Source organism: Hipposideros armiger, unplaced genomic scaffold (genome assembly GCF_001890085.2).
Source record: "Hipposideros armiger isolate ML-2016 unplaced genomic scaffold, ASM189008v1 scaffold_17, whole genome shotgun sequence".
Taxonomy (NCBI): Eukaryota; Metazoa; Chordata; class Mammalia; order Chiroptera; family Hipposideridae; genus Hipposideros; species Hipposideros armiger.
Window position 1 is genome coordinate 266,750 of NW_017731367.1, and position 25,518 is coordinate 292,267.

Sequence of the window (25,518 nt, forward strand, 5' to 3'; positions counted from 1 at the left end):
ATATATATATATATATATATATATATATATATATATATATATATATATTTAATGTGTCTCAGTCCATTATAGTCATTACGTCCAAGCTTGTCTGTCCAAACTGCCCCATCATGGGTCATCGGACTTCTCTCCTTCAGGTTGGCTCCTGTGTCCTCTTAGCCAGACCCCAGTGGTCTTTGACAGCTTCCATGCTTTCTGGCACAAATGTCCCTTGCTCATCTTGTACCGGGCCCTGCCGTGGACTGGAAACAGCCATTTCTTCAAGGAGCCCTGTGAACCACCTTTTTAAGATTTTTGTGCTTTAGTCCGTCAGTTTAGACTACTTTCATACAATATGATTCTATGCTCAGGCTGTAAGTACTTTGGGGGAGTTATGCTGCCACTATTAGTTTGCATTTGAAAATAACCTTCTTGTTAGACTAGTGCATCTGGAGGCAGTAATTTTTTTCTCTGGCAATGTAAATGTGAAGGTGCTCTGCGCGCCAGTGATAACAGGTTGTGCAGCATAACTGTTTGCCTTGTACTCATTGGTTTGTGGCTTAATCATGTAAGATAAGCTTGACAAACCACCAAAACCTGCCCAACTTGTTGTACCAAACTCTACCCTTGTCTTTCTAGTCTCCTGCTTATTAAAAAGCAGCAGAGATGGACTGTGTGATCAGCCATTTTGTGAGCAGACATTTTCGTCACCTGAGAGCCAATCAGCAGTCCAGCTGCTGTGCCATAAGCGATACAAAGCAATATCATTGGGATCTTCTCGAGACCTACGATGAACCTATGTACAACAAAAGGATACCACTACTAGGATTATACAGTGAGCACCATAGGACTTCAGGGGATAAAACGTGGGTTTAGTCAGTAACGCCAGCGTTGGTAAAAGAGGTGGAACTGAAGATTAAAGTTCCAGATGGTTTAGAATTTGCATAGGCAGAAAAAAGAGAGCAGGTACAGGGCGGGAACAAGCATGGTGATGGGCGGCCGCACGGGTAAGCAGATGCTTTATGGGGGAGTGGGAGGCGGCGTCCCAGGAATAGATCTGATGAGGGGAAGCCCCGAAGTCTGTCTTTGATTACAAGAAGAAATCGTTTTAAACTCCTGAGGTGGAAATGCTCTCAATATCCGTGTGTGTTGGGTAGATTTGGTAAGACAGAGCTTGAGCAAAGGTGCTGGTTCGGAGCACTTGGATTTCTCTAGATGGGAGTTAGTGCAGCAGTAGGAAGGGATAGAAGGAAATGAAACTAAGGTATTTCAAAGACACATTGAAAAAAGGCTGGTGACACTGCAGATAGGAAGATGGGGAGCAGATAAAGAGGGTAAGGTTTAGGACTGTTGCCCCATACAGCACCTCTTGGCCACGTCATTATTAATTTTAAATTTGTTTAAATGAGGTAACATTTAAAATTCAATCCCTTAGTCATATTAGCCAAATTGCAAGTGCTCAGTAGCTTCCATAACAGACAGCACAGATACAGGACATTTCCATTATTACAGAAAGTTCTTTCAGACGTGTTTCAGACCCAGGTATCTGAAACAAAACAGTGATGCCAACTTATAGAAATGAGGAAGCAGGGGAGGGGGCCTGTTTTGTGGAGCGAGAGGAGATTTGATTTTAGACATGTGGAGTTTATGGTAGACCTTTACCTGAAGTTGTCCAGACAACACCTAGCTGTAGGTCAGAGGTAGACCTGAGCAGCGGCAGCCGGGAGACTGGATGGCCATTCACTGGCAGGCTGGAGGCGATTGAGGAAAAAGAAAAAAAGAAGGAGGAACAGTCAGGGTTAGAAAGGAGACCTGGCAGAGCTTTTTCTTTGAGGGCTGCGAAGATCAGCACCGTCGGGACACTAAGCAGCAGAATCTGTGTTATGAGAAAAGCCGGTTTTATTTGGCCAAGGGAGGTCTTTGCTAGTGGGACGTTAGGAAATGGAATTTGACTGCAGGAGACTGGGTGGGAAGGCATTAAACCAGTGTGTGCAGCTCGAAAGAGGAGAGGCAGTGGAGTGGAATGGCAGAGCCAGTCCGGAGGAAGAGGCTGCGGGGGGCTGAGAGGAACACGAGGTTTTCTTCCTGGGCTGCCGCGGTGGCAGTAGAGGAGGGCTGCATGTGGCATTCCCTGTGCCCGCTGAGAGGCCGTAGGGCTGCCCCTGACTTGGTGACATCCTCAGGACCAGGCTTTGAACTCTGTAGGGTTTACGTGTTCTCAGGAGTCTGGAAAGTACTACTTTGAGTTTTGAACTGAAACAATAAAGTATAAATGCTGTATATTTGACAGAGTTATTTAGATACTGTGAATTTAGGAAACTGTTTTGTTTCATATTGTTTTTTGCTTCAGCTTTTGATTTTTCTGGAGTGTTGAGAGCACCCCATAAAACTAACCCACTGTGTGGCGGTGCGGCCCTAAATACCTCTTTTCCAATTTTTTAGCTTTAATAATGAAGTTTTACTCACACGATCACTCTCATGGCTGTTATTTTTCTTTGGGCTGAAGCAGTCACTAGCTAGTGTGTGTGTGCCATCCAGAGGAAGTGCGCCTGAGCACGTGTCCTGCGAGAGGTGCCGTCTGTAACCTGCCCTGGTCACTTAGCTAGGATACGTCTGCAGCTTCTTGTTCTAAAAATGTGAACTACTCAATGTTGGAGTTTTAAAAGAACAATCATGTTTGTTTCTTCTTCTTGCAGGTATGAATCTCCAGAAATAGCTCTAAATTGTGGAATAATGTTAAGAGAATGCATCAGACATGAACCACTTGCAAAAATCATTTTGTGGTCAGAACAGTTTTATGATTTCTTCAGATATGTCGAAATGTCAACATTTGACATAGCTTCAGATGCATTTGCCACATTCAAGGTAACATATACAAAAACTAGAGAATTCTAAATCTACTTGCAAGTCAGGTTAACTGGTGTGCTGTTTTTCCTAAACCTTCTCTTGTTTCCTAGTCTATACACGGCTGCCCCCTAGCGGGAAGAGAGAAGATATGTTTTATATGTGTATGTGTGACAGGTATACACTATAGAGTCACAGCTTTAAAAGGATGGAAAAGATAGATTCTAGAATGTCTAAAAGACAAAAGTACACTTTTCTGTTAAATTACCCACCAAGTATATCAACATGCAGTGCCTCTAACAAACAGGTTTTTCTCCTATGTTGGGCATAACAACAGCAGTTTCTTTTGTTAATACCAGATGAAGTAGTTGGCTTCTGTTCAGGGTGATGAAAATATATGTCTTTAAATACTAGACCCACATTCAGGATAGAGATTCCCACACTCAGGCCCAAGGGGACAGTGGGCTCGCCTCTCCCATCTCATGCACGTGGCAGAGCTGGTTTAGTAATGGGGGGGGGGTGCGGGGGAAGTGAACCGCCTGCACCCTTCAAATTATTGTGTAGCCCCCTCCCCATCGACCTCACCAGCCTGCTGTGTATTTGTACAGATTCGGTACACACAAGATGGGTACCACTGTACTACATGCACATTTTTGTTTTGAGTTGTAAGGTTCTGTGCTGTACAAATAAAGCAGTTATCTTTATTAGTGGCGATGAGAGCAAGCCTTTCTATGTTACATTCCGTTATATAAAATGTCTGACCTTGTAAGTGAATATTGAGAACTCCTATTTTAATATAATCAGAATTTAGTACTAACCTGCAGGCTGCTTTGCTCAGGAACCATGAACCACTGTCACAGTAAGAAGTGACCACTTTTCTTGTAAGGGTTCAGTTTTAGGATTATAAAGAGCCCCTGCGATGAACACGGGCCTTGGTTTCAGGGTAAAATATGTCCTTCAGAGCAAATGAGCACCCTTAAAATGGGACGAAAGTCTGGCTACCTGGCCAATAGGCCTTCATATTGAATGAGAATAAAATTATAGTGAGAGAGGTGCCCGGGATTTATTTTCCTGAGACCATGAACAGGGATGTCAGAAGTCTTAGGTAAGACCTCAGGTGTTTATGTCAATATGCAAAGCAAAATAAAATGAGGTAACTTGGGGCAGGACTCAAGATTAGGCTGTTAATGGAGGGTGTCCCCCATTCAGAAGCAGCAGACCCATTACGAAGGGAGGTGTAGTAGCACCATGTGTCGAGAACAGGAGACACTCCTGCGTGGAGAGCAAGCCATGAGCCTGAGGGTGGCAGCTCTCTGGGAGCAGGGGTGTGAGGGGAGAGGAGGGAGGAACAGCAGTGGTGTGGGAGATACGGCCAGACCACCTTGACCAGCGGAGGATGTGGATACCATGCCCCCTGCACAGATGGCAGAATTGGCCAAGAGGAGACAGATGTGCTAAGTATGTGCCCAAAATGTGATTTACAGTATCTGACAAAGTCTTGACTGGCCTTGCTGGTAATTTCACCTCAGGGTTGCTTCTTTGAATTCTGTTCTCACCAAGGTGATGGAATCACGGTGGGTAAAGCAGCCCTGTCAGGTCTTGGTAGCCACAGACGGGAAGATTGGGCGGAAACTTCAAAAAGCAACGCAGTTTAGAAGGATGAGCTCTAGATGAGAGCATTGAGAAGCTGGCTACTGATTACATAGAAAGGGGAGAGCTGATTAAAGAGAGCTCTCCAAGAAACAAAATAGAGGAGAGCCCAAACCCTGACCAGGGATTTGACAGTGGCACAGGCCCATCACACAGACCCAAGCTCTCTCCCACCCCTCCCTAAAGGAAACTCCACAGGGTGGTCTCAGCCACCAGACTCCCCTGCTCGCTGGTGTCCCCTTTGCAGAGAATACTTTCGTCATGGAAACGCAGAGCAGATCCATGGCTCGGGCTTTCCTTTGACAATGTGAGCAGACTACCTCCCAGGAAATGCACTCTGTACACACAGACTTTCAGACAAATGCGGCTCATTCATGGATTTGAAGCCCCTGGAACAGGGCTGAGTCTTAAAAGGAAATTAAAGTGAGCTGGTCTAAATGTGTCCAAGATGTGTAGCTCGAGTGAAAGGCACTGAGATAGTTAAATCAGTGGCCAAGTATTTGTCAGCGATGTTTGTTTGGTAAGGAATTAGGAGGTTGAGAGGGGCATCAGGAGGCCCACAAATATATTTCCAATTTTCCAGAGTAAAAGAGGTAGATTCCCCAGAGAGGCTGATGGAGCTTGGCGCTTGATGTTATACCCGTGTTAGGTTCTAGAAAGTATTTCTAAAGGGATGATTTCTGAGCATTTTGGAAAGCAAACTGTGTACCCCGAGCCAGCATTGATGCACTCAGAGTAAGTTCAGTCATACTAATCTCATAGATGCCAGCAGATGAAGGCCTTCGCTGCCTGGGTTCAAGTCCCAGCTCTGCTGTTGATTTAACCTCAGTCCCTTCACCTGCTAAAATATACCTAGTAATACTAGTATGTCAGGTGACTGTACTCCACACAGTATGTGTGTTGTAAACAGTAGCTATTAGGATGCCTTTAGGACACTGAGGTTATCTAGACGTCAAATAATTAATTATACAGACCTATTTTCATGGAAACAATAAAAAGATTAGGAGCTAGATGGAGTTTCAGTGTGTAATTCACAACTGACTGAATGCCATATCCCAATATGGCAGTGATCCTAAAATAAGGCTTTAGAAAGACAAGAGAGGCCAGAATGTAACAGGATGAAATTAAATACAGATAACTGAGGCCTTCCACTTGAGGACCGAACCATATAAATATGGGACAGGGGAATAAAGTGTGATAATAATAGTTAATACTAATGTAATCACTGATTGTAATAATTACTAAAATGTAGGTAACTTCTTATCATACTCAAACAATCCCATGAAGGAGGTATTGTTATTATCTCCTTTACAGATAAGGACACTGAAGCCTAGAAATGTTGAGTGAAGTCAGACAATAAATGGGGAAGCCAGAGTTTGAACCCAGGCAGTCTGTCTACAGAGCCCATTCTGAGTAAACAAAATTCTGATACGTCCAGTAAACTTAAACAGTCCGATGCTGCTGCCCCAAAGCTACATGTGACCACACAGTGTGTGACCTAAGGAGCTGTTGATGGTCTCAGCCCACTATAAGCTTACCAGGTAACACCGCATAAATGTGTTCCATTCCAGGTGCTACCCTTTAAGAGGCAATAGACAAATAGATGACTTTCAGAAGACAGTAGATGGTGAGGGGGACTGAGAACCTGTCATTCGAGGAGTGGTTAAAGGAACGGACATATGTAGCCTGGAGAAGAGAAGACTCGGTAGGGACTTGCCATGAGAGCACTACTTGTATTTGAAGGGCGGTCCTCTAGAAAATGGACTAAACCTGTGTCTGTCGGCCCTGACCCTTTCTGGAAACCACCTGGGCATGGGCTTTGACGCGAGCACAGGAAACACTTCCTAACTCTGAGAGCTCCAAAGGTGAACCACACAGTTAGAAGAACCGAGTTTCTTGTCCTTGGATATATTCAAGCACCAAGTAGGAAATTGGGCCAAACGATTTGCCAAGGCTCCGTGAAAATAAACCCCCTGGCTCAGCAGCGTGTCTTCGCCGGGGTTGCAGGGCTCTTCATCACATAGTGTTTGGGGCCCAAACTCACAGAACTTGCAGGAATCTGTTTTTTAATTCAACCCACCCTAAAAGTTGGCTGCTCAAGCTGCTGGACTTGGAAGATGACCCCTGACCTTTCTCCCCAAGTTATCCCAGGGCCCCGGGTGTTGTGGAAAATGGGAAATCCTGCTCTGCTCCGCCTGCTGGCCGACCCGGGGACTCCCCTGGTCTGGGACCACACGCACCCTTTAAACTCCGCAGGCTGCTGACCAGACACTGACTGCGTAGCCTTGTCCCTCCACCTTCTGGCCCCACACCCTGGTTGGAGCTGTCTGAAGCCCTGGGCTCTGGTCACTACTGTAAGGCTTTCTCTCCTCTCAGTGAGCAGAGACACTGCCTAAGTCCTATTGTTTTTAGGTCCTTTGCCTTTGACAGCAATACTTTCTGCTTACCTGTTCCCAGGTAAGAACCCAACCCCGACTGAGAGCCATTGTCTGTTAGACCCCCTCCTTTGGCCTTCTCTTTGGTCAGATTATGACAAGAGCATTGAATACTGGACTCCTTTCTCAGTACTACTTCATATTAGCCTCCAGAATGATGTAGCCGCAAAAAAGGAGACGTGACACTCACTGTCACATGGATCCTGACCCATTAATCCCTTAATGTGCTTGTGTGTGTTCATTCAGTTCATTCCACAAGGCTGAGCGCCTGCCCTGTGTTGGGCACCATGCAGACAGACCCCAGCCCTTGAAGCTCCCACCAGGAAACCCCACGCACAGACCGCAGAAGCATGGCAGGGGCGGGGCGGTGCTCTTTAACAAGCGTGCTTGGTAGACGCCCTGGAAGTTCTCATGTTCCTCTCCCTTACATCTGACCCGTGATATACTGAGATAATATCAGTTCCTCTACCCCCGCCATCTCCTTCCCCACATGAGAATGGACACCTCATCGCATTTCTTATGAGACTTTTGAGGTACTCAGAATAAACTGGTTTTCCAGTTTTGCCCGTTTAATCCCCGAGAATCCCTCCTGGGCATACAATTCATACCCTATCCAGCAGTTTAAACACCTGTAAATCTTTGGGGTGGAATTAGAAGCCTTCTTAAAACTGTACTTTGAACATTGCCTGATGTGATGTTTTCCCAAATTTATTCCCTGATTCTGTTGGTTCATTCATTTATTAAATATTAAGCTCTTACTATGTGCTGGGCGCTGCATAGGTGCTGGGGACCCAAAGATTAGTAAAAATAGACATGACCCTTATATTTGTAGAATTTACAGTCTACCATGAGAGAGGGACATTAAATAATCCCACAGCTGGTGACCACAGGAAGGGTTTCCTATGGAAGTGATGCTTGGGTAGAAGTCAGAAGGTCGTAGGTACCGAGAGGGGAAAGCCTGTGCCGTGAAGGCCTTTCAGGGATGGTACTAACGGGCAACCAAGAGCTCCCTGCAGAAGGTCCTACGACCGGATGGATGCCCATGAGGGGACCAGCGCTGTAGTGCTTTCCACGTTCGCTTGCCTTGGGACATTTCTTAAGAGCATTTCTCCGACCAGTATGGCACTAGGACATACTTCAGGAAACACGAGTTACCTGGGTAACTCAAACATAAACAGCAAAGAAAAGAAGGAAAGTTGGCTCAGAGAATGGGGATTATTGGTACTAACCCGTGCAGTCTGTGGCTCTGAAGGAATTGTGTTCCTTAATTTACCACATACTGATTGGCCATGCCTGCTGTCACATGTTCCCACTCTCTTTCCCACCTGGTGAGACCAAGGCTAGTCCATTGCTAACTTCCAGGTCCTATAACACAGGGACCACATCTTTTTTCTTGGTAGCCCCAGCACCTAGAACTTTACCTGGCACATAGTAGATGTTTTCTGAATGAATGATCTTGAGTTTCCAGGGATATCCATGGGGTGAGGCATAAGCTCATAGTAATGCAGAATTAGACTCGAGGTAATACTGATTTTTTATTCTATAATACATTTCTGCAGCGTTATTCTGCTTACTTAGGAGCTAATATTTATAACATGACAGGGCTTTTAAAACACATCTTACCTCTACCAAAAATTACATTAGATAAGAAACTGAATGTAATTGGATTTAGGAGGAAGAAAATGGAACCTCCAGTACTTTTTCTAATTAAAGAAATTTCCTCTTTCTCCACCAGGAGCAGTGTTCTATTTGACATTTTATCACAACTGTTACCCTTCTTTCACTTCAATTCTTCATTCCCTTTGTTTGAGTATATATTTCCATTGCTTTATATGTTTTATTTGAAATTTTTCCTTCTAAGAGCTATAGACATGTCACTAATCATAATCGTTAAAATCTCAATTTCAAATTACTGATTTTATTTACTCTTACATAAAAATAAACATTTTCAATCCAATTCATTCTCAAATGTTTTTAAGTATGGTAATTTTTAACAACAGGTTTTATTAGGTAAAATGGCGTGGACTCTTTTATAAAAGAACTTGAATGCCGAACAGCTTTTTAAAAATATTTTTTCCTTTTCTAGGATTTACTTACAAGACATAAATTGCTCAGTGCAGAATTTTTGGAACAGCATTATGATAGAGTAAGTATATGAAATACTATTTTAAAATAGCAAATTATATGTTTTGTTTCCAGAAATGGAAGGTTTCAATTAGATTTTATACCAGAATAATTATTCTGCATATGCAATGTTTTAAGATGGTGCTGTAATCGTTTCTTTACTGAAGTGAGGTACAGAGTGTTACTTGGTCAGAAGCAGACTTTTATCTTTTTGATTGACACACTGCCCTTTGTATCTTTTCTTGCTTTAGAAGGGGAAAATAAAGCCCTTTGGTGCTGAATGATAGTATACAGTTGAGATGAAAGGAAAATTATTATCTGACTTCTTAATTCTCCCTTTCCATCAGTGGCTCACATTTGTGCTGCTTACAAATAAAAAGGGAGGTGACAGCTGACAGTGAGACAAATGCTAGCCTAGAGGAGGCAGGACACGGTTCTGCCCCTGCCCTGCTAACCCCTTGTCACCACCAAGGCCACCACCTCTGGGAAGCTCAGAAGTCAGGTGTTATTTGTAACATGAGGACATTGGACTAGCCCAGCAGTGGGCCCTTCAGCTTGAGTCAGTGTCAGACTTCCGGGTAACAGAGTCCCCTACTGGCTTGTTCACGAGTCTGAGCGCTCTGATAACCTCACTGCCCTTGCCCGTCACAGCAGCCTCCAGGCCAGTGTCAGATGTCCTTCTCTGCCAGGTGGCAGCTCTGCTCTCCACGTGACCCACAAGCGCGTCCTTGCCATACAAGTTTAACTTCCACACTGTCCGAGGTCTCCTAAGTGCTCTTAGAGAAGTTAATGATGATAATAATCCACTTAAAAGTCCTACTCCTTCCGTAAGATTTGGCTTAGGTTTCCATTCTTCCACTAGTCATTTGGATTTTTGAAATCCTCAGTGTTAATCATCATTCTTCACTTTGCTCTTTAACTAAATTATAAGATTTGTATACACTCTTACAAAAATCTTATAAAATCAGGGCTGGCCGAGTGGCACATTGGTTAAGAGCTGGCTTGGGACGCCAGAGGGCCCCGGTTCGGATCCCACATATGAGGGCCAGTGACACTGCCCTCCACAGCTAAGATGCTGAACAACAGCTCAACCTGGAGCTGGGCTGTCGTGGGTCGCCAGCGACGGCGTAGGCTGCAGTCCCTGCTGCAGTGGGTTGCCATGGGCTACCGTGTGTAGCCTGTAGCCAGCAGCCAGCGTGAGCGGCCAGCAGCCGCAGTGAGCGGCCGTCCAGAAGCCGGCGACTGATCTGCCTCGCCCGGGAAGAGCCCAATGATGGTGCCAATTTAGGCCAGTGAAGCAACGTCCTCCACAACTAGACTGAAGAACAAAAGGACAGCAACTTGTCTGTTCCCCTTCCCCCAATTCCCCAGCGCTGTTCCCATCCCCCAATTCCCCAATTAAAAAAAAAAAAATCTTATAAAATCAAAACCTATGCTTTCTAACTTTTTTGTGTTACTTTTTTCCTGCCTTTCCCTTCCACTCCCAGTAACATCATAGCACAATGCACAGTACATAGTAAGTTCTCCGTAACTCGCCTCATAAATAGCTTAAACATTGCTGGTCAGTTATGTTTATTTCTGCCTGTGTGTATTTGGATATGGGTGTGTTTCTTTTTGTGTGTTTGTTGGTTTAAAATGGCGGCATGGTCATCCCCAGACCTTGGGGGCAGCTGTCTTCCTTCACCCTCTGTGCCCTCAGGGCCTGTAGCCCTAAAGAAGGCTCTCATAGTACCTGCCTCCTGGGTTGTTGTGGAGATGACATAAGATGTGTGTCAAGTACATGCCATGCTGGAGCACAGGAAGCATTTAATACACGTTAGCTATTAAATGGTCTCAGATTTTTTTTTTTTAAACTTTATTGGAGAACAGTGTGTTTTTCCCAGGGCGCAGCTCAGCTCCAAGTCCCGTCACCATTTTCAATCTAGTTGCTGAGGGCTCAGCCCACCATCCCATGCGGGAATCAAACTGGCAACCTTCTTATTAAGAGCACGCGCTCTAACCAACTGAGCCATCCAGCCGCCCACCGGCAGCTCAGCTCAAGTCATTGTCTTCAGTCTAGTTGCGGAGGGCAGAGCTCACTGGCCCATGTGGGAATCGAACTGACAACCCCGTTGCTCAGAGCATGCTCTCTAACCAACTGAGCCACCCGGCCACCCTCAGATTTTTTTTAACATACCTGTATCTTAAAGCCAACCAAAGATACATACTAAAGCAGCTTCTAAGAAATGTACTACAGGCAGTGGCATCTGTTTAGTTTTGTAGTAAAAGATTTTCTGGATGACATTGGTTAACAGGATTTTAGAAAAATCCAGGCAAGGCAACTAACAGAAATGTATGCAGTGCAGTCAGATCTGAGGGAGGAAGACGGAAGGTTGGGAGATGGAAGTCATTTAAATTAAGCTAGAGGTGAGGTTATTACACCAAAGTGTATGCTCTAAAATCCCAGACACCTTGACTCTGAGCTTTCTAATAACCAAAGCGTAGAGGGGGAAAAAGATCATTTAAAGGATCACAGTCTCTGTAAAGCAAAATATTGGGTCGTCAGAAAAGTCATGACGTATTTTTTCTGTTTTCTATGCAAAAATGCGTCATGACTTTCCCAACAACCCAATAGATAGATAGATGCCTGTTGCTCAATCTTTTCTAGCATGGGACCTGAAACAAATGTCTCCCATTGGCATTCCTGGAGGGGAATTAGATGACAGTGCCACGCCACGTGGTAGGCACAGTCCTCGTGATGGCTCTGCAGTGAATAAGATGCTGACTCTTTAGCACCTGCAGCTCCCTGAGAGCAGGTCTTTGAGGAGCCCACACAGTGCCTGCCTGTCTGTCCTAATCCTGGGTCGGCACCTAACACTTCTGGTGGAATGCATGGGCTACATCCACACTCCTCAGGCAGTCCTCATGAGAAGAATTTCCTACAGCTAAGAATTGTATAGCAGAAAATCTTCACTTGCATTTTCTGTCAGGAACTTGAGTTGTCCGTCCTCGTGTCACTAACTGAAAGGTCATTCAGGTTGTTTTGACCATCGGTTTGAGGAGCACTTAGGAGAAGGTGGGGTTAACAGCCTTGTCTGACCGGCTCGCATAGTAAGTCGATGGCTATCCCACCTCTTCCTAGAGGTGAGCTAAGGGAACGATGCATAGGCGGTTCTGGGTTAGCTCTCAGCCAAGGGTCAGAAAACCTTTTCTGCAAAGGTCCAGACAGTAAACATTTGAGGCTTCTTGGGCCGTATGGTCTCTGTCAGCTCTCCTGTCTGATGCACTGCAAAACCAGCTATAAACAAGATGTAAGTGAATTTGTGTACAATACATTAGAGCATGGCTGTGCTCCAATCAAATTTTATTTGTAAAAACAGGTGGTAGACTAGGTTTGGCTCGAGAGCCATAGTTTGCAAACCCCTCCTTTAAACCACAGATGAACGGCTGCTGAAGACCCAGCATAACACGCATGCACAAATAGTTTAATAGCACGGACAAATTATAGAGCAGGCATCCTTCTCCCACCCACCACAACCAGTGCAAAGCCTCAGAAAAGCACTGCTATCCAACAGTCATGCTGGTACTACAGAATTTGGGAACTTTTAAAACCTGTCTATAGTTAAAACAAATAAACTATGTGTGTCTGTGTGTCTGTCTGTCAGAGCTAGCACTCTCAACTCCTAACTTTTTGAAAGTGTGGCCTTGGCCCCTGTGTGTCCCTTGTTCCTTGCTTGAATCCGGCTTGTACTCCACCATTCAGGGACGCTGTTGTTAGTGAGCACCATTTTGTAAATCCACTGGACACTTGTCAGCTCTTAAATCTGGAGCGTTTTGCATTCTCCAACTCTTCACTCAGGCCATGTCCTTCCCTTTTTATTCCCCAAAATATCTTTCCTCCCCTCGGTTTTGTAAACCCCTCCCAGTATTCAAGTTTGAGCCCAAGTTCTACCGATTTAACACAGTGCTGAATTTCTCCTCTCTTCTATTCATAATTATTTTCTCTCCTTGCTTAATGCGTTAAAAGAACAGGTTACTTTTCTCTGTGTTTGTGCTTTGGATTAGTTCAGTTTTCATCTGTAAAGAATATCAATTTTCTAATAATACACCAGGAAATGAGAGCTGACAACAGTGAGCAAACAGTGGGGGGAAGGGAGTTATGTTTTGTGCATATGGAGCTTGGGTGACAGAAGAGGACCAGATTTAAGCTGCTCTGGGCCTGGCTAGACCTGAGAAGGGCCATTCCCAGGCGCCCTCTTCACAGAGGCCGTCAGCTGGCATCACCCTGAGGGTCTGAGCCCATCAGAGGTGGGGGCGAAGCAGGCAGGAGCAGGCGAGCTTGGGCAATGATGGACCCTCGCGGGGTCCCAAGTTTGCACTCAACTTTATAACATCTACCAGTCTTAAAAAAAGTAACCCTGATATGTGTTTTCTTGTCTCTTAGTTCTTCAGTGAATATGAGAAGTTACTTCATTCAGAAAATTATGTGACAAAAAGACAGTCACTCAAGGTATGACATTATTTATTTTATGCAGTTTATTTCTTTTCACCCTGTGTTTGGATTTTGGATTTGAGTGATGTGCTGGGAGGGGCCTTACACCTTTGGGGGAAATAACATTTGCCCATGGTCAAGATTTTTGTGGAAATGAATGGGGTTCGGCAGTGGTCCACACGGGGCACCTGCCCACCTCCTTGTAAGTTAGATACCAAAATGGAATACACAGAATTTTGAGGAGGACTTTCTCTCTTAGCAGTGTAGTATTTTAGATTTGAAGCATATTTCTAAAATTTAGAATCGTATCAACTAGATCAGGGGTGGGCAAACTTTTGAGACAGAAGAGCCAATCCTGTCCCTCACAACAATTTAAAAATTATTCAAGAGCCGTAAAACAGATGAAGTCACCATTATGTGAATAATGTCCTTTAAAAATTTTATAAATGAAACTGATAGTTTTATTTTCATTTTCAATTTTACTTCAGAGGCACATGTACGTCCCCAAAGAGCCGCATGTGGCTCGCGAGCTGCAGTTTGCCGGCCCCTGACTAGATGAAGGCACTGCAGGCTTGCCTCCCCAGGGTGCTGCCCAGACTTGACGTGTGACGGGACGGGGGTGGTTCGAGCATGAACCAACCAGAGACGGATTTGGCTGCTTTGTGTCAAAATACATTATGAACAATTCCATTGGAAACTTAGACTTAAATTTAAGGCTTAAATTAAAACTCTAGAACAGGAGTTGGCAAACTACAGCCCAGAGGCCAAATCCAGCCCACTGCCCATTTTTGTAAATAAAGCTTTACGGGAACACAGACATATGAATTTATTTACATATTGTCCATGGCTGTTTCAGACTACAACAGCAGATTTGAATGGTTGCCATAGAGACTGTATGATCTGCAAAGTCTAAAATGTTGGGTGTCTGACCCTTTACAGAAAGTCAGCTGACCCCTGCTCCAGAAATTTTTACTGCCGTCAATAAATGCATACCACTCATTCTCTGACAGGAACTGTAGATGGAATCACAAAGGACTTTGGAAAACAATCACAATTCCATTTATATTGTTTGCCAGGTCCACTTTAAACTCTACTCTGCCCTGAGTTCTTTTCCTCAGGTGTCTTGCTTGCAGCCCCTTCCTATTTCTACTTCCTGCCCTGGGGCGATCACTCGGAGACCTTATCTCTCTGTGGAAATTCACTAAAGAACAGGAGGAACATCTGTTATACTTTGTGTCCTGTGATAAGAACACTCTCTACCATCCACATTTCCAGAAGAATCCTTTCCATCTGGCCAGCTACCTCCTTCCCCTTACAGCTGTAACTTGTACCATCAGGGACCAATAAAACCACAGCTTGGAAATGTGACACCACTAGAGCAGTCCACTCCCGCTCATGGCTGTGGCTCGAGCTTAGCCTCCCAGCCATCGTTTAGTCCAGGGTCGGTGCCCTTAACCTGTCCCCGGTGTGCTGGCTAATGGTCGCCAGTGATTCTCACAGCTGATAGGAACAATCCTTTCATTTCCTGGGTGGGTCCAGTATTTCTGGCAACTGTGTAAGGAATTTCCCCTCCCTGGACATCAGAGTAATAGACTACAGTACAGGTTCCCCTGTGATCCTCCTAGTGAAGGGGCCCCACACCAGGAACCTCTCTCTACCCGAGGGCCCAGGTGTCCTGCTGTCCCCAGCAGTCACACAGATGCGAGCAGCAGGATGGAGCCAGTGTCTGCTAAGGCCAAGGAGGCCAGACAGGATTGCCTGGGATAGTGGCGTCCAGGGCTAGTACCTCTTCAGGGGGAAACTTGTTTTATTGGCAAATCAATAGACTTGAACCAAATTCTAAATTCTTGGGCTGCTTTCAAGACCTTTCTGCCACTTCAGAATTACCAACATGAAAAGGAAAACTGAGACTGCCACTTATAAGAACTTGATAATGGATGTGAAGCAAGTCTTTTACACCTACAATTTCTTTTAGCTCATAATACCTCATGAACACACAGAGCACTTTTGAGGACCAGTGGTGCTTTAAAAATGGATTTTAATTTGTACTCTCTTTTTTGCAGCCACATTGGCATTTATTTATTCCTGTATTTATTTGACCAGCAAATTTATATTCCTTGTGCAAAACTTTTTATATTTAATATATATATATATATATATATATATATATATATATATAATTTTTATATCCAAAGAAATCTAATGAATTATCAGTCATCCACCTCTAAATAACCAGACTGAAATGAGCATTTTCAGTATTTCATTGATTTCTGTGATAGAAAACAAACTCCAGTGAAAGCTGTAAGCTTTCACATACTTATACTTTTTTTTTTAATGTTAACATCCTTTATTAAACAGTTTTTTTGGGGGGAGCAGTGTGTCTTTCCAGGACCCATCAGCTCCAAGTCAAGTAGTTGTTTCAATCTAGTTGTAGAGGGCGTTTTTCCAGGACCCATCAGCTCCAAGTCAAGCAGTTGCCTCAGTCCTGCTGTGGAGGGCGCAACCCAGCGGCCCACGTGGGGATGGAACCAGCAACCCTGGTGCCACAAGCACTGCGCTGTAACCAATTGAGCCAACTGGCCGCTCCTGAAATTAGTTTTTAATTAAGCTCAAGTTTGCGGTTAGTTAACAGGAATTATCAACAACTTATCTTCTGAACAGTTTCTTTTGTAGTTTCTTTTAGTGAGAATGCAAATGCAAATTTAAAGGTAGGCAGGCTCCAACAGTCTCAGCTTTGGGGCCAAGTGTGTCTTGAATGTCGTTTTGAGAGATCAGTATGGACTCACCACAGGTTTAAATCCCGGAAGGTATTCAAGTGGCAGGTAGCAGGCACTCGGTAACTCCTCAGGTCATACTCAGTTCAATTCATCAGTCTTTTGAGTGCCTACTAATATTCTGTGCTTAATAGTCGTGACTATTAAATGACTTATTTTTTTTAAACTTGGTTTTTTCCTGAAATCTTAACAGTAATGTAAGAGTAATTCTTTAAATGTCTTCCCAGCTTCTCGGTGAACTACTATTAGACCGGCACAACTTCACAATTATGACAAAGTACATCAGTAAACCTGAGAACCTCAAATTAATGATGAACCTTCTACGAGACAAAAGTCGTAACATCCAGTTTGAGGCCTTTCACGTTTTTAAGGTAGTGTACTAAAAGTATAAACAGTATTTTCCTCCAAAGTTATTAATTACAAATTCCTGAAATATTATTAGCCTCATTTTGGCAACCTAAGTGATACAGTTCGATTCACTTTTCTTATTTGTGTGGTAAAACATTTACGCAAGAAAATAAACCTAGAAATGGGGCATACTATTTAGATTTGGGAACAAAAAAGTTTTCCTTGTAGGTGAGTGTCATTGACCTTTGGCATAGAAGATTATTAATCACAAAGTAATTCTTAATGCTTTCCATGGAGGATTTTATTCTCAAAATCCATTCCGAGCCCCTATACCCAGAAATAATTTCTGCCCATTTTATCTCCAAATCAGAGTCCGTATTTAACACCAACCACTGAGTTTCCGAGCGTGAATGCGCACGCCGGCCTTTTTTGTGCGGATCTGCACGCTACGCAGTGCGGCCTCAGAGCCTCCCATGCGCAAGCTCGCCGGGCCCCTCCGCGTGCGCTTTCCCCGCGGCGCAGGCATCCGTCCCTCCCCTGTGACTGATGGTGCCTTCTCTCCGGCCAGGTGTTCGTCGCCAACCCTAACAAGACGCAGCCCATCCTCGACATTCTCCTCAAGAACCAGACCAAACTCATCGAGTTCCTGAGCAAGTTTCAGAACGACAGGACGGAGGACGAGCAGTTTAACGACGAGAAGACCTATTTAGTCAAACAGATCAGGGACTTGAAGAGACCAGCTCAGCAGGAAGCCTAACTCCCCACAGACACCCAAAGTATTAGATCCAAACCCAGCACCTGCCCCTCAGCATCAGGCTCCCACCGACCCAGGAGGGACATTACTGCTAATCTGCTGTTAAGTGAACGGTTTTCCATTTTTCCTTGTTTTGTTTCGTAGTCCAAGTTGGAGAACGTAGCTGCTGCTTTCTTGCACACTAGAGCACGCGTGGACTTTCTCTTGATCTTTGTGTCATTTCAGGATTCAAAGACTGTTTGCTGTAGGAGTTCTGAACATGGCTAGGTTCACGAAGGCAACTGTAGAGGTGACATGACAGTGTGGCGTAGGGCGGGAGGGCATCCCACGGCCCCGGACACCTACCAACGGGTTCACATTTCTCTGTGGGAGAGCGGAGCACGCATGCTTGGCGAGGCCGGCAGCCTTCGCTAAAGGGCTGTGTTTGAAGTCAGAGAGGAACTGTGCCCAAGATGTGAGCTTTCTGGGGGGATCAAGTTGACATGCGAATAAATTGATACTGAAACTTAGCAACTTCTTAAAAGTGTGAAGCTTCATGAGGTCATAAGGAAAATGTATATATGCTTTTCACAGCTTTCTAGAATTTTTTGACATTTGATTTTCTTGAAACTTGTAAACCTGGGTATGTTGAAAGGCATTTGTTAATTTCCCTTTCAGAAGGTCTTTTAAAACTAGAACTAGCAGCGAAACCTTGCATTTCATTTCAACAGCGCTTACAGGTTTCTTTTGTATATAATTCTTAGAATGCTCATTTCTTTTAAATGATTTAATTTGTACAGCAGAGGAATGTTATTGTATTAGTATGTAACTATTACCTAATATTGAGTTTTTGCAAAAAACGAATGCTCATATGTAATTGAAATACTTCAGATCACATGAAAATGCTGATTTAACATTTAAGTATCACAGCATTAAAAGAACAAAAGTAAACCAATCCTTTGTATTCAGTTATCTAATGGGTGCCATCAACACGCTAAAATACAGACTTGGAACTCAGTCAGCTACACTTTCCTGCATAATATTGGCCTTATTCATTTAAAATGAGTCATGAGTTTGCTAGATCTATGAATGATACCGATTATGCTAAATTAATGCTGATTCTTTGTGTGTGTGGGAAACCTCTGTAGAGCACCTTTTCTTTTTTAGAGTAAGTAATCCAGTACAATAGTTGTGAAACTGAATAATTAAAACTTTGGCTTCTCTTAGGAAAAGAAGAGTTCCTAGTCATAGGTGTCCTATGGGGAAATTTATTTTTTTTAATGTCCTATTCCTTAATGCTGCAAATTATCAGTATTTATAAAGTACCTGATTTTGCACCACTTTTTTGTTACTGTGACCACGGCAGAACAAGGTCTCCTAGAATATATCTGAGTAAAGTTAATAGAATGGTATCTGTTCATCTTAGTGATACGAAGATCACAACTAACAACTTACAAATCAGTTTGCCAGTTCGGATTCAGCATGGCTGTAGCTGACTAAGAAATTTATATAATTGTTCTTTGCTAGCCTCTCTTACTAATTGAATTATTTATCAGCCAGTAAATTGAGACTCCCAAGTGATGTTTCAGCAGGTTGTAAGACCTCCTTCTAGGAAGACCACTTAGGAAAAATAGCTCCAGAAAATAACGATGCATTTTATTCTATTTAATTAAAATGGCAGTCTACATTATAATTGGTTTTCCTGAGGCTGTCTTTACCAAAATCGGTGTAGTCATTCATCTGTTTCCATCGGCAGTAGGGAAAGCAAAACCTGAAATGAAAACACCCAAGATGTTGAGGAAGGCAGACTTGGCTGTGGTGAAACGTCTGGTTTTTGTGGTCTAGTGCTGGGTGTCTGGGTTTAGTGTGAAAACATTAATTACACCAAGCAGAAGAAAGGTTTCCTTGGCAAGCTGCTGCTTTGAACTTGAAACAACAAAACAGCTTCCACTGTGGCAAGGCTACGGAGCGCTAGAGCATGGAGGACAGAGGGGCAGCGTGTCAAAGAAAACACCCACGCGCTACTGGCGTTACTGTCGGACTGCCATCTGGAGAGAGGCAAGATTTGGGGGCTTTTTGTTTTTAAACAAAAGTGTGCAAACATTCAAAGTTGAAAAGTTGCATTTGAATTTACGATCATTTAATATATTCATGTGAGTGTTACCAAAATTATTATACTGGAAGTGGTTTCTTTTGTGTTATAAAGATTTACTTTTACATAAGTCAGTTACTCAATGTGATTTTAACCCTTTAAAAAAGGTGGATGTATACAATTGTTAACAATGCCATAAAAGCATTTCCTTTCTCCTGAGGAAAAGTAAATTTCTTATCGGACTATCTGGCTGGCCCTGTAATTTAAATTAAAATAAAATTTTGGAGAAACAGCTTGTGCATTTTGATGATGTCTCACAGATAGCTGCAGTTGTGTCCCTGGGAGCAGCCCCAGCAGGAGACACACCAGCACAACCTTCGTCCTAAACGGTAACCAGAAGCAACACACATGCCCCTCTCTACGTCTTTTTTCCTAGTCAGGGTTTTATTTTTCATGTCAAAAACGTGCTTTTCACTTGCATTACGGGGCTCCGTCGCCCTCCCTGTCGCAGCTCGGTGTTCTTAGGCCTCTTGACAGCATCCCTTTGTCACCGTAGCCTTTGCGGGGAGATCCTTCCTCCTGGGCGCCGGAACCTTTTACAGTTGGCGCTCTGAGGTAAAGCTTGAGGCGTCTTCATGTTACTGGCAGGGGAAGGGCACCTGGAAGAAGCCGAAGCCGTGCCCTCCGCCGCCTTGTGACGTGAGCGCACAGCCCGTCGGCACTTGTTATGTTAACCCTTGTTGGCCAGTGAGCTCCCATCCTCAGGTGACAGCAAGGGACATGCCCTCGTTCAAAACACTTCTTATTTGTTATCACTTCTCAGTGGTTCCATCTACTTGCATGTTGTCGTTCTCCAAAGATGACAGGGTCCCCCAAGGTCCAAACTCGTGACTGCCCTTCCTCTGAGGGTGAGCGCAGGATTCAGACAGGAAGAAGTGGCCACACGGAGGGCGCGACTCATGCTTTAGCACAAGTTCCGCTTCCTAACAGTCACCAGTCAGGTGTTCCATCTCCCCTACTCCCCTGCCCCTAAAAAAAACAACCCTGAACTGAGCCCCAGGCCGCTCCGTGGTAACGTGCAGTTCTTCTCCTGCCTCCCTTGTTTATCAGGGTCTAACAAGATAGTGACCGAGTGCAGTGTGAGGGCTGCAGTGCTCGATGGCACGTAGCTGTGCGTCCTGGAGGCTGGAGCCACTTCCAGGTAGTGAGCTCTCCCCCCTGGGAATTTGCCAGGAAGGCCCCTCAGAGGAGCAGGACACACCCCTCCAGCCACTCCTGCACTTACAAGCGGCGTCCTCCCAGGCCATCTCTGTCCATACACATCTTTCAGAGCCTCAGACCCTCTCTCTGACCATCTGGTTTCTACAAGGCATGAAGGACAAGGTAAGACTCCCCATGCTACAATCTGAAAGTCTTGGCTGGCTCCCAAAAAAAACCCCATGGGAAGACACCTCTCAGGAGCAGTCTGAACTCATCCCCCGCTTCAGCTCTGCTAAGAAAGGACCACCACCAGCTTCCGCCTGCCAACACTTCACTGCCAGCCAGCCCGCGTCCCCCCACCAAGTGCTTACAGCCCAGGACAGTTAGTAGGGACACGAGTCGAACCTTCTCACTGGGACTTCTACCTCCCAGAGATCACGCTGACCGAAGACAGTGAAGGCTGCACGAGGCCGTGTCACTTCACAGCTTGCAGGCAGCGTCCGTGTTGGGTGCTTGGCGCACGGTGGCCCTAAGGCCTTGCTAATGGGTTCCCTGTGTGGTGATCGGGAAGGAACTGAAAACCAGGGGCATCCCACTGGCTGGAAGGCAAAGCACATGCTCCTGAGGGCGAGTGCCTGGGTCTTCAGTACGGGGACTGCCAGGTTTCTGCGCAGGAGACTGTCCTCTGCAATTTGTGAAACACATCCTAGGTATCACTTCAGGAAGGCAGATTTGGGGGAAAGATTTATATTCCAATATTCTCCACAGATGAGCTTTCCCTCATCAGAACTCCTGTTCCTTGGTAATAAACTTTTCTCACCTAAGTACTTGGTGTTCCAAGTATTTCAGTAACTCTAGTTTTCAGTAGCTGGGTCTTCCTGTTGGTGGAGGTGCAGCTGGGTTGGTGGCCAGTGAAGGGGCCCCTGGCCAGCCCAGGGGAAGCTTCCAGACAAGGCTGCTCCCCAGCTGGCGTCCTCCTTTCTCCTCACACTCCCCTCCAGACTCAAGAGACCTTTGCATCACCCCACCTAACATTCTCACCTGTGTGGAGAACGCCAGGTGAGGGGCCCAGTCCTAACCCAAATGGCGCCTTCTCGTGCTCGGGCGAATGTCCAGATGGTCCTGTGCTCTCCACAGCCGTAGGCAGCGCCACCTTGGGCCTCCCCGCACTGGGGATGAGGTGGGTGGGGTACGGTTGGGTGCTGGCCCCCTTGACACAAACACAGAGGACCTGGCAGTGCTCCAACCCATCCCCTTGGCACTTCCGCCCTCTGCAAGCTGCTTATTGTGGCCCAAGGCACCAAAACTGCAGCCATCAGTGTCCCCAGAGGCAGCCCTCACGCCAGCGCCCTGGCCCCCCAGCAGAGATAAGTGCTCCCCAGCAGGACGGAGCTCTGAAGCCACAATGTCAGTGGTTTGATGACATAACTTTTAATGGATTCTTTCCCTCCTCTAGCTCACATCCACTCGGTACCAGGGTTTTCTGGGATCAAGTCCCAAATAAGTGACTAGCATTCAGACCCTGGTCCCAGGCTCTGCTCCTGGGGAGACCCAAGTTAAGCCATGCTCATGTTCCTTCTAACCCAGAAGCATGAACAGCCATGCCTGTGGTCGGCCATATACGGGCCTCCCTCTTAGACGATGCAAAGCCGTGCTGCTGCCCTTCTGGAAGCACCTTCCCTGTCCCTCTCACCGCAATGTTTAGGAGGGACTGTGACCACAGTATGTGCATCAAAGCCTGACTGACAACAACAGGTACCGTGTGGCTCAGCCCAGCAAGGCCGCTGGTGACCGCAGCTTCCTGAGGCCCGAGACTGAGGCCCACTGTCCCCCTGTCCCGGAGGTCCAGTCAGCTGAAGCCTCCAGACTCTTATCTTTCAAAAGCAGCTGGACAGGCCACACCCGTGGCTCAAAAATTTATCTTCATGGTCCCCCAAGAATGCTAGCAAAACTGGAAAACGCCCAATTCCCTCATGCGCCACCTTCTTCCCAGTAAAGCCTGTTTAGAAAAGTGTAGTATAACCCTTCAAAATGATTGCACAGTCGGGAACTGGGAAGAGTTCGGAAATGTGCAGGTAAGAACTGGGATGGGGGATCTGTGGAGAAGGAGCTGGGGTCCTCTGGGCTCAGGGCCGCTCCCGGCGGACCGGCCACCTCCAGCTTTCCCTGCGCTCAAGGCTTTAATTAAAAATGTCCACTGGGTGGCAGTAGAGTTCCTTGTTTCTAGCAGCTGCGGACCCTGGAGATCTGGCAACCTTAGAGGAAATCCAAATAGGAAAGGACCTGAGACCCTGGATGTGTTGCGTGCCCGCTGCCGGGGCTTCCTAAGTGCCGTTTTGAGCGAAAAGGAGTGAAAAGTCAAGAGAGTTGTGAAAAAAAAAAAGACACGGACAGAAAGAGGTAGCAAAGTGTGACGCGTAGAATTTAGGTGGTGGTATATGGTTGTTTTTTAAGAAACTTTATTTTTTAGGAGAGTTTTAGACTTACAGAAAAAAATTACAGAGACAGTACAGAGAGAGCCCATAAGCCACGCCCGGTTTCTCTTATTATTAACCTCCTCTGTTAGTTTAGTACATATGTCATCAGTGGACCCATATTGACCAGTTATTATTAACTACAGTCTATATTTTACTCAGACTTCCTTAGATTTTCCCTAATGTTCTTTTTCTGTACCAGGATTCCCATCCAGGATCCCACATGACATTTGGCCATCGTGTCCAATTAGGCGCCTCTGGCTGTGCAGCCTCTCAGACTTGCCTTGGTTTTTGATGTCAGTTTGAGGACCAGCCAGGCATTTTGTAGACTCTCCTGCAGCTGGGATTTGTCTGATGTTTTTCTCCTGATTAGAATGAGACCGTGGGTTTGGGGAAGAAGACCACGCAAGTCAAGTGCCATTCTCATCCTATCGCCTCGAGGGTGCCCACTAGCACCATGACTTATCCCTGTGAGTGTTGGCCATGTCACCTGGCCAAGGTAGCGCTGTCAGGCTTCTCCACCGAGCGGCTGCTGTTTCCATCCTGCCCTCTTAGGAAGGAGCCGCCAGGTGCAGCCCCCACCCCAGGAGCCGGCGTTAGCTCACTCCCTCTGCCCCCCTCCCCCTGCACCTTGAGAGTGAGTACCTGTATCAGTTACTTGGAATTTTTCTGCATGGGACATTAGTCTCTTCTCCCCATTTAGATCATATTCCCCTATAAAAGTCTTCCAATTTTTCTATATGCCTGAAATATTTTAGAATAAAATGGTGGAAAAAAAATAAGTGATCAAAAAAATGGCTTGGGGGGAGGAGAGGATATACACCCAGCAGCTGCTGCTGAATACGAGGCAAAGGAGTTTCAGGGTGGGAGGCGGCTAAGCAACTTGTCCGGCGGCCTTCTCCAGAATTCACGGTCCAACTGCCCAGGGACCACTGCCCGTGGATGTCCAGCGGGCCCAGAAGTGCCAGGTCCAAGCCGCAACCCATGCAGACCCACCTGCCAGGGCCCCCCCAAGTTCAGGGCTCTGGTTTCTTAAGTCAACAATCGTCCTCAGTTTCTTGCCTTGTTTCCCACCTTCTCCTCCCATCCAATCGAGAGCAAATCCTGTTTGTTCTGCCTTGAAACCCTTTCGTCTCAAGGCTGCAAGTCAAGTGTCCTTGGAACAATTACTAGCCTTCTAAAATTATAAAAAATACTCTTTTCCCTTCTTAGGAAACACTTAGAAATTCAATCGTATGATGATGCAATACAGAATAAGTATTGATTACATTTCTATTTTGTGGTAACTGGTAGGTAAATATTTGATAACCTTCTCTGTCTTCCTAAAACACCCATGTCAATAGATCCTTTCTTCAAGATTCATTAACTGCCAGTGCTCCTCATTAATGTTGACTGGGTGGATTACCAAGTGCTTTACAAGGGCTGACTCACTTAATCCTCAGGACACTCAGAGGGACCGATCCCTCTGTTATCCTGATTTCACAGATGAGAAAACAGAGACACAGAGAGGTTAAGCCACTCGGCCAGGCCACACAGCAGTAGGTAGCAGAGCCAGAAGTGGACTTGGCAGGCAGCATCTTTTCTTCAACACCCTACACCCTCTTCCAAGTGCCTGCACTCCTCCAAAATTGTGAAGAGCAGATAATTGAGGCCCAGTGAACAGTGGCAAAGGGGGGTTCTCAGAGCCCCACCCACTCTGATCAACTGTTTACATTAAACACCCAGGAGGAGAGGCGCTGGCACCCTCCTCATAGGTTAGAACCGGAGTGTTTTACCTCCATGGGCCGTGGGGCCCTGCGGCAAGGCTCGAGGCTCAGAACAGTGCTGCCCAAACAGCGAAGCAACACCCCTCACCTGGGGTCTTCATAAAAAGCTGATTCTGAGCCAGTGGGTCGGGGGTGGGGCCTGAGATTTTGCTTTCCTAACAAGCTCCCAAGGTGGTACGGCCTGAGGACCACACCTGGAGGAACAGGAGAGGGCAGATGACATCTGCTGCAGGTTACCCAGCCCCTGGGGCTGCCTTCAGAACTAGCTGTGGGCTGAGGACTGGCCATGCAAATAAGCAAAGAGGAGCAGCGCCAGGTGTTCAGGTTTGAGGTGAATGGGCCTTTCCGGGATGAGGGCAGACAGTGGACCCCAGGTGTGGCTGAGATGCCAGGTCTCAGAGAGACACCAGAGAGGTCTGGGAGGCTGGGCTGTGGTATGGACCAGCCTAGGGGCCCAGGGGACTGTGGTGTGGACCCAGCACCTAGAGCTAGGACTGCAGGGCCACCCAGAAGAGGGCATGGCTCTGGGCTGGGCTCCCAGAGTCTGTTGTCTACCCCTCGCCAAGGCATTACAGTTTTTCTGTTTATGTATCTGTCTCCATCCCTCCAGACCATGAGCTTCTCAAAG

The 25,518-nt window shown here is 45.8% G+C and overlaps 1 protein-coding gene across 1 annotated transcript in view; it reads left to right on the forward strand.

Moving 5' to 3' along the window:
* Positions 1-19,742, forward strand: part of CAB39 (calcium binding protein 39) — a 79,292-nt gene extending 59,550 nt beyond the window's left edge. Inside the window, exons 5-9 of the mRNA XM_019628767.1 lie at positions 2,676-2,844; positions 8,995-9,054; positions 13,456-13,521; positions 16,505-16,648; positions 17,194-19,742. Of these exons, the coding sequence (XP_019484312.1) occupies positions 2,676-2,844; positions 8,995-9,054; positions 13,456-13,521; positions 16,505-16,648; positions 17,194-17,382 (628 nt within the window). The 3' untranslated portion in view covers positions 17,383-19,742. The remainder of the gene's footprint in view (positions 1-2,675; positions 2,845-8,994; positions 9,055-13,455; positions 13,522-16,504; positions 16,649-17,193) is intronic.
* The last annotated feature ends 5,776 nt before the right edge of the window (positions 19,743-25,518 follow it).